Source organism: Dipteris shenzhenensis, chromosome 7, assembly GCF_047967505.1.
Source record: "Dipteris shenzhenensis isolate YYH24624 ecotype China chromosome 7, Dip_SZ_1.0, whole genome shotgun sequence".
NCBI classification, from domain to species: domain Eukaryota; kingdom Viridiplantae; phylum Streptophyta; class Polypodiopsida; order Gleicheniales; family Dipteridaceae; genus Dipteris; species Dipteris shenzhenensis.
This window is the reverse complement of record NC_141602.1, coordinates 12337340-12346871: the sequence shown is the minus strand read 5'-3', so window position 1 is coordinate 12346871 and position 9532 is coordinate 12337340. Positions and strand designations below refer to the sequence as shown.

The window sequence follows — 9532 nt, the reverse complement described above, 5'->3', positions numbered from 1 at the left end:
GATAGGCTGCCTCATAAAGCATGGAATGCTAGCACAAAGCTTCAAAAGAACTACAAAAGTAAGGTCATCTGCACAGGATGGGCAACCGACATAAGAAAATGGTTCAGCAGATGGAAAGTGGAAGCATATTTGATCATGCCGCCTGAAAAGGTCAACATGCAAGAGTTTCAACTATCTTTACTAAGCACTTTGCGGAATCACTGGTTGACAAGTGAAAAGAGGGTAAAGCTGGAATATTACCAAGACAACGTAAATCCCACACATTGGTCTACATACATGTCCATAGAGACTCATGCTCAGTCTTATATTAGCACACCTATCCCCCTTCTATATCGCAGAAACATCGCCAGGTTCCATACCAGATCTCATACATTTGCCATCGAGCAGGGAGCTCGGATACACTAGCCTAGACATGCTAGAGTCTATACCCTTTGTGACATGCAGACAGTTGAGACGGAGGCACATGTAGCTCTACAGTGCCCCCGATATGCACATATCAAGGAGGACTACCAGCAAATACTACGGGACTCCGCTCAATTGACATAAGTTCTCTCCACTACCTCTCCGGCAGCATTGGGATCTTTTGTCACTCGTCTTTTTACCTGTCGTCAGGAACTCATAGACTCCTGACCCCTCTCCTTGAGGAGACTCTTTTTACATTGTATCGAGACGGGTCCCATGGGTCATTTTTGGCCCCCCGAGGATGCTAATAAATTCTACTTCTACTTCTCTCTCTCGCTTTCAATTCATCATCTCTCCACCCTCTTTTCCAAGCTACAAATGTAATTCGGCTTCTGTTTTGGTATTTTAGATTTTATTATCATTCACCTTGTTTGTAATACTTTGTGGGAAACATCAAGAAGAAGAAGAAGTGACAAATAAGTCAAGAGGACGTGTTTACTTGCATCTGTATTCATCGTAAACTGAAATTACAACCAACCACATTCATCACCAACTAAAATCACAGCACATGACAATCTTTTTTGTAAAATAACTTGCCGTATGCAAGGGGTGGCCAAAAAGGGCGGGCAGTAAGAACCCAAAAAATTTTTGAGCATTTTCTGAACTGGGGTTTAGATAAACCAGGAATTTACCGAAGCCATATTTCAAAGATTGTTTCAAAGCAGCCCCCTAGTCCTCATATCTTCTCTGAGCAGGAGCTCGGCAAGCTGGGCCTGTGAGGGTGTGCCTCTGATTTCCACCACCCTCAGAGCAGGTTTTTCTTTGTCTTCCCTTACGAACAATTTGGCTCCTGTTGCCTCAGTAATCTTTTTCAAATGGGTTCCTTGTTTCCCTATCACAAGCCCTGCTTTAGATGCCTTAATCCACACTTTCATCAAGGATAAACATCCTTGATTGTTCTGAAGAGGTGCCAGAACAGGGCGCTTGGAAAATGATGGAGAAGAAGGACGACCCAGGACAGAAACACTCGAATGGCCTTCCTGAGCCAGAAGGCCAGGAGCTCCTTTTTGGCTTTGGTTAGGGACAGATGCAGATCCTCCTGTTTGCATTTTATTCGGTGGATATTTGAGTGGGAGATGATCAGGCAGGCTAAGAACTCCTCGGTGGCTCGGATTATCAGCTACAGGTGCAATGGGTGGGCAATGAACGAGGGCAACCTTGGCATCAGCTGCCTGAGATTGCACATTTGATCTGCACAACCCATTCATCTGTAAATTGCTGTCCATTACTTCTCCCGTTGAATTTTGCACCCTGAAAAGGCCACGTTTGGTTACGTTTTGTCCATGGAAATATTCAAGTCTCCCATAATGTTTAAGGATCTCACGATATTACACGCAATAGCTGCAGCTAAGCATGTTTAGATTTACTTAATTTGACATGTTTACTGACCTCTTATGACTTCTGGCCTCAACTCTATCACGTCTTTTGTGCCGAGCTGCTGATCCTCTGTCATGTTTCTCCTGTAACACTTTCCTTCTATCTTCTTCCTTAAGCCAGGGCTACAAACACATCAAATATCACATGGCTTCCAGATTATTGAAACGGAACATCAACCTTAGTATCATTTGAACCTTACTTAGCGAGAGTATCATTGAGCCTTACTTGGCGAGTAGTTTTGAATCGGTATAGATTCCTTCCCTTGATAATTAAAGGGTGCAGTGGTGGCAAAGCTTTTACACCAGTGCTCCATAGAACCTCTACCTTCATTCATAAACCAAATGAGTAGTTTTGATTTCTAATCTATCCACCCACTCATCTCTCTTTCCTCATCGTTGCAATTCCATGTCACGGTCCTTATTTCCATCAGCTTTTTGGTTCCTCATTCTTATGCATGACGAAATAATAAAAGTCCCCATTCTGAGTCTATTGTTCCTTTCTTGTTAATTTAGTTTTACTTTTAAGCTCTCATAAAAGCAAGCTAATGTTACGAAGAATCCAAGAGATGAATAAGAAACGGTCTAAACATTCTTTGGAGGGGGAAAACATCTTTGCCCTATTTCGAAGAAGTGAAAATTTGTGTCTTCGTATATTTGAGGATGGTATCGTTGAGACCTAACTTCAAAGATAAACAAACCTCTAAAACATGGGATAGTTGTAGGTTAGGAGAAGGCATTGTGAAAACCTCAAGACGCAAGCTGTTAATTTCATGAGCTTTAAAACTTAGAGAGTGACTTGATCGTAGTGAGCAACCTCTGACAAATTACTGTGAAGGATGCCAAGTAGGGCCCTTTTGGGCAAGCTCATTATTTGTGAATTTATGCCAACCATGGAACCTTGGAAGCAGGTCTCCTTGTCCATCCAGTTTTTGTTCGTATTCGTGTAAATCATATATATAGCTTGTTCTTCTCCAGGTTTAACACGGGATACCAAGGCTGGGCTGGCATGGCAGACGGTGATCCTCCCTAGGAGAACGGAGACAAGGCTCCCCTCTAATTACAGCTTGCCCTCTGGTTTGCTGGAGATTAAAACAGCAAGTACACATCAGAAAGCTGGAATAAAACACAGCAAGCTGGATCAGAAACAAACTGTGGTGACTGCTGGAGATAACATCCTACCCACGCAGCAAACCAACAAGATAGTGCAGCTGTAATAGAGCTAAATTTGACAATGCAAACTGAAACCAATGCTGGAAAAGAATTACCGACCGCAATGGAAGGAGGGTACAGTAAAAAGTACAGCAACGAACTGAAGCAGAAGACCATCAAAGCAACACTGGCTGGGTCCTTAAGGTGTAGACAACTTAAACCTTTTGACTCCCCATCAAATGACTCACTTGGATGAAAAGGTTGAGGAGAACTGATCCCTAGCACTCCCTAAGCAGGCCTTCAAATAGATCTGATGGGAAGGACCACCTCGAGGACTGGTTCTAAATCATACACCCCTCTTACCTCCCCTGATCAAGGGTTGACATTGGGACTGCCACAAGGGCCAGCCCTAGAAATCCTCCCCTATGCTGACTATGTTTAGGTGTAACAATACTAGAAATACTCACTTACCCTGATTGAGGGTAGCTACCAAGGCTGGCAAGCCCAAAAGCTCTCCGTGAAAACCCCACCTCCCTTCTCTACATGCATATCAGTCTGGAGTGAAGAGAGGACCCCAAAACTAGAGGAGAGAAACCAAATGGAGGAGCTGTTGTTGCTGCAAGATTTTGAGGCACATGACACAGTCAAAGTTTGCATGTGAAGGTCTCATGTGCAACAATCAAAGTCAATTTTCTTGCTGAATCAGGCAGAAATGTAGGACACATCATCAGACAGATTTGTAATTTTTTTCTTTTAGGTTTTTTCTAGAGCTTGTGATGTCCCTGAAAATGTCAATTCCCCTAGACTTCACCGATCTTACCCTTAATTGAAGAGCAAACAATAGGAGGAGCTGATAAGATGAGTCACATGACACAGACCTGTGAAGCTGTCATGTGCAACAATCAAACTTGGTAAAATTAAGAGGCTGTGTGATGGTCAATCCTTTGGCCAAGTTGATTGAAGGAATGAACCGCATTATTAGACTTAACTGTAACAGTGATCTTTTTTTCTTCTTATCTAGAGCTTGTGCTGTCCCATTAAATCACTAAACTTGACCAATTTTATCCTTCATTGAATAGACATTTGTCCATATGTGAAGGACAATTCTGTTATGGATAATATATCTTCATAAATATGTCACAATCAATCTATGTCTTGCAAACATGATGGCGCACAATGTGTAACAACATGATTACAGAAAATATCTCATACTTACTGTGAAAGTATGTTGCTGTTTTGCAGCACCATAGCTCTCCTTTATTATTTTTCCTGCTACTGCTCGTTCACCTAATGAGGGTCCAGCAGATCTCCGTGATGCCAAATCAAAACTTTCATTCAAAGAAAGAACATTCAGCATTCCAAGAAGTTCCTTGGCAGAGAGGTTGCAAGCTGCCTAAAATCTAAATGTAGTTCTCGCACTGAACTCTCTCCCTAGCACTAATGCAGGTATTCATGATAAGTATATGTGCTACAGAAATCAACAACTTACTTGTCATAAACCTTTTGTTGGAATAACACAATGTCACCTACACAACCATCACCTGCAAAACTCAAAATACCATGTAGTATCCTCAATATACTCACAAACCATGATTTGCAACCAAACCAACCAAATATCCCTACGATAAATGGCCGACACTTAGGATACCTGTACAATTTATCGTGAAAGATGAAATCGGATATTTTGCCATTCCATCACCATCTTTGATCCTATTCCAATGCAATGACAGTGGTGGTCATGGAATATAACCAATTTTAGAGTGTTGTCTTGAAAATCCATGTGCCAATCAAGAAGCACTATTTCGAAATTATCACAAAATGTTGACTATTCTCATTTTTTGTTAACTCTAAAACTCACTCAATATGTTCCTTTATCCGTTGCAGCAGAACTTCCTTGCAGCCCGTCAATCTCAATCCATGTTTGCGAAGGTACATTTTGCACTCATCAACTTTCAGTTTTTTCAAATCTCCTCCTCCTTAAGCAAAAGGAGTTATCAAGAATGCATTAAACATAGGGCAAAAGAGCACAAGACACAATTATATGGACAAATTAATTGTACAAATTTTCGCTGTGCACTATTCTTATCACATATTCAATATGGTAAATGTATTAAAATCCCTAGTTCTACGGCAGTTTAAATTTCTACAGTGAGTGAATATGCGACAGAACCTTTCTAGCAAACACGTTTCTACGACCTCACATGGCACGTTCAAAAGAAACATACTTTTTTTAAGAATATTTATTTTTAAAACAAATCAAACTTTTATTTTACTTTTTTAAAAGTTTGCGGGTTTTTTTTGGGGGGGCGGGGGTGGGGGGTATGTGTATGTGTATGTGCATGTGCATATGTATGTGTGTGCAAGTGTGTACATTAGTCTGGTTTTTTTATCATGCATACGTGCATGCACTATGCACTATAGTCTATGTGTATGTGCATGTTTGTACACTGTGTAGTATAGTCTGTATTTTACAATTTTTTGTATGTGTGTATTTTTTGTTTTTCTATCATGTGTATGTAAGTGTGCTGTGCACTATGGTCTAATGTGTACATGCATATGACTGTGTGCGCCCCGCATGTGTGTGTGTGTGGGTGTGGGGGGGGGGGGGGAGGAGGGAGAGGGAGAGAGAGAGAGGGAGAGAGAGAGAGAGATGCCACACATGATACACTTTATCTAAATTATGTATACAATATTTAATATATTTTATATATTATGTATGTGTATTTTTACTAATTTTTGTATGTGTGTATTTTTTGTTTTTCTATCATGTGTATGTAAGTGTACTGTGCACTATGGTCTAATGTGCACATGCATGTGACTAATGTGCGCCCAGCATGTGTGTGTGGAGAGCGAGAGCGAGAGAGAGAGAGAGATTCCACGCATGATATACTTTAGCTTCTAGGGAAACTTTCTAAACGAAACCTGCGAAATGCATTATGTTTCTAGTAACACTAGATGAGGTCCACACTTTACTATAGTCATCAAATTTGAAGGTCAATATGATGATTGGATTGAAGAAACCCGTATTAATTGTCACAAGAATGGATACAAGCTAATAGATTTGAATCTGTAGGGTCACCCTATGCGCAAGCAAATGTGTGCAAACAGAAAAACTTAGAAAACAATTATAAATGCTTTTGGGTTCAAAGTCTATGAGCATATATTCCCGAGTGTTTAGTGGTTGTGGATGAGTATGTTCTACGTTGGGATTAAGAAAGTCAACACTAGCCTAAGGTGCAACGATGAGTTAACATGAAAGATGCCGTTTAAAAGATGCATGTACACCCACAGACATGACACTAACGGTGTTGAACTCAGTGGCTACCAATGAATCTTTCAAAGGGATGCTCCATCCAGCAAATCACCAATGCGCAACCAAATGTGTGCAAACAGAAAAACTTAGAAAACAATTATAAATGCTTTTGGGTTCAAAGTCTATGAGCATATATTCCCGAGTGTTTAGTGGTTGTGGATGAGTATGTTCTACGTTGGGATTAAGAAAGTCAACACTAGCCTAAGGTGCAACGATGAGTTAACATGAAAGATGCCGTTTGAAAGATGCATGTACACCCACAGACATGACACTAACGGAGTTGAACTCAGTGGCTACCAATGAATCTTTCAAAGGGATGCTCCATCCAGCAAATCACCAATGGATAGATGCAAGAATCGTATATGAGGCTATCAAGTGATTCGCTTACCTCACCAATAGCTAAATGAAGGCTTTGGAGAGCTTAAGGAGATTGATTATGCTGCAAACTTGGCAAGGCGCATCAAAATAATAAAGCAGGAACTGGTCAAATTAATAATTTCCACAAGCAAGTACACAAGCAGCCAAAAAAGTAAGGCACCCTTCTTGCCTTCAGCTTATCAAGAGAGAAAAATTATTGGCGGTTCACAAAGAAAGAAGGAAAAGAAGAAATCGGCTATTAGAGGACCATTGAAGGGTGCGATGATGCAACTACCAGCATGTAAATATCATTGTTTGAATTTTTCCTTATAGTCATTACTAGAGATTGAGGTACAGAAAATACACAGATATATAATGTTTGAATTGTGCAGTTTGTAAAGAAACTAGGAGAGTGGCCTGCAGAGTCATTACTAGAGATTTAGAGGTACAGAAAACACACAGATATATAATGTTTGAATTGTGCAGTTTGTAAAGAAACTAGAAGAGTGGCCTGCAGACATGACGGTGATTGTGTTTCAGCTTGTTATTTAGCTGAGTTTTGTTCCATCTTAGAACTTCTACACAGAATTTTGGATCTACTCGTAGCAACTAAGATGAAATTTAGTTGCTGTCCCAAGCCCTTTTTAACAAGATTTCATTTTTTAAGTATCTTCTTCATTCTTGATCTGTCTGAAACAGTCTGACTTCTCCAGCAGTGCTCTATCCTTCTAAATCAGAATCCACGGAGAGTCTCACCTTCCTCCTGGAAATTGCTGCACAAATAATCTTTTGAGATTTCTAGAGTAGCACTAGGTTTCAAGAGTGAATTTCAGTTTGGTTCATGCTTCTACATCAATCCCTTCAACTTTGGAGGAAGGAGATTATGATTTTTCACCAGGTATCTTTGTTTTGAGACTGGACTGATTCTAATTTAGGATTCTGCAATGTGTAGAGACCTGTAGAAGATTGGCATTAAGACGCCTTGGTAGTCGTTCGAATTGTTACTTGGCTCCGATTTGTTCCATCATGGAGGTTCTACAGACTAAACAAAAAAAAGGAAGAAAATCTCAGTGAAAATTGAAGATGGAAGCACAAAGAATGCCACAAAAAGGCTAACAGATCATCAGTGTCAAGCTTGCCAATGTTATACCGTCTCTTATGTTCCATATTTCTCTTTTTCATAGGAAATGCTACAGCGACCACATTGTGATTTCTATATCTACTTGCCTTTTAGGGTGTCTTATGTATAGTTTGATTAGGCGTTTGTATTGAAGTTCGCATTTTCTTTTCAGTGTACACACGATAACGTGCAAGGTGATTTTAACATGCGAAATGATAACATAGAAGTAAACATACCATGTCATGAGTGATATGTCTTGTCTTGAAGTTTTTTCCTTTTCAGAACTCTTCAGAGCAAAAGAGGAATTGCGTGAACAATGCTTAACTATTGCAACCCTTGTTTTTGTTTTTAGCAGAGAAAGCAGGGCAGAGGGCAGACAGATTGTACCATTAATGAGTTTGCTTACGCAATCTTCTCTACTGAGAGATGCGGCCTCTGACGTGTAAGCCTCATCTGCATTGTCGTTGCTGGAGCCGGATGAAGCTTTCCTAAAACCATCAAAATTAACACGAGGAAACTGCAAGTGAGAGACATTGTGACTATCGGCGAAAGGTTTGGAATAAGTTAGGTTGGAGCAGAAATGAAGATATCGCATTGCCTAAAAAATGGAGACGGAAAGAAAAAAATGAATGTATTATGTCCAATACTATCTGAAAATCATTGAAACATGGACAACGATGTAGAAACCTATGCAAAATGATTTGAACAACCATATTGTTCAAAAGTCTTGGAAGCAAACTATAGGACATCTCTCCAACATGGATATAAAACGGGGCGAGCACATAAATGTGAGTGACGATTTTCTTGTGACATGAGGGGATCGTTTGTCAAGAGACAATAATGAGAAACTTGGGAAGGGAGTATTTCAGCAACAAAAAAGCAGCACAGAAAGCAGAAGCCATTTTTCCGACCTGGGGGAAGAAACCTCCGTTCGAAGACTTTCGCCCGTAAAGTCTGAGTCCTGATCAACACGGCTTGAGTCGGACTCGTCTGCTTGAGGGTCGGCCTCGTTCGAAAGGAAAGCTGGGGGCATTTTCTCTCGATTCTGAAGCTTGCTTCGCGAGACAAGGCGCAGCAATGAAGAGTTTTCGATGATGATGATGATGACGAAGAAGCAAAGAAAGAATGTAATAGAGAAGGGTGCTTTTTTTTTGTAGTTTGAGCGTCTAGTGACCGTTACCCGCTAACTTGGTATTTGAATATTTGAATCTTTCAAAAACATCCTCCATTCACGACTGCTTATTACGCATTTTAACGGTTTTCGCGTTCTTAGGGCCCATTCCCTCCGAGTTTGCCATGATTACCTGCTCATTTTCATGGTCGTCTCCTCTCCATTTAGGATTTAGGGGCACACATTTGAGAACTAGATTTGCGGTAAGAAGTCTTTCCATCGTGGAGCACGTAACTATTAACTCAGAATTGAAGCTCAATCTTACTATTTTGTCGACTCCTTAAGGAAAAAAAGGGAATGAGTACAATCGTGGACATGAGATACGACACACAGGTTCGTTCGGACCCGCGATCCTCCGTGCAAATGTCACGGGTGGTGATTTATTATTGATTTTGTGATGTCCATATTTTGAAAGCTGAAGTCCAACAAATACAGGAATAAGGCGATACAATAACTGATCCTCATTGTAGTTTTTACAATTTGTCACATGGACTACAAGCATATGAATAAAGGTCATCCTTCAATCTTGCATCCATTTTGGATTTCCTTGCTCCCTCGCATCAATAACATGCATTAAACGAGAG

General features: G+C 40.4%; 1 protein-coding gene across 1 annotated transcript; it reads right to left on the bottom strand.

Annotated features, from left to right (window-relative positions):
• Window positions 1-1118: 1118 nt before the first annotated feature.
• Window positions 1119-8881, bottom strand: LOC147899957 (uncharacterized). The gene is made up of 9 exons (XM_087377150.1): window positions 8689-8881; window positions 8165-8265; window positions 4846-4963; window positions 4636-4697; window positions 4477-4528; window positions 4204-4315; window positions 2065-2163; window positions 1852-1961; window positions 1119-1713 (listed from the first exon to the last, which is right to left on the bottom strand). The coding sequence occupies exons 1-9, from the start codon at window positions 8808-8810 to the stop codon at window positions 1119-1121; spliced, it is 1371 nt and encodes a 456-aa protein (XP_087233276.1). The 5' UTR covers window positions 8811-8881.
• Window positions 8882-9532: the final 651 nt, after the last annotated feature.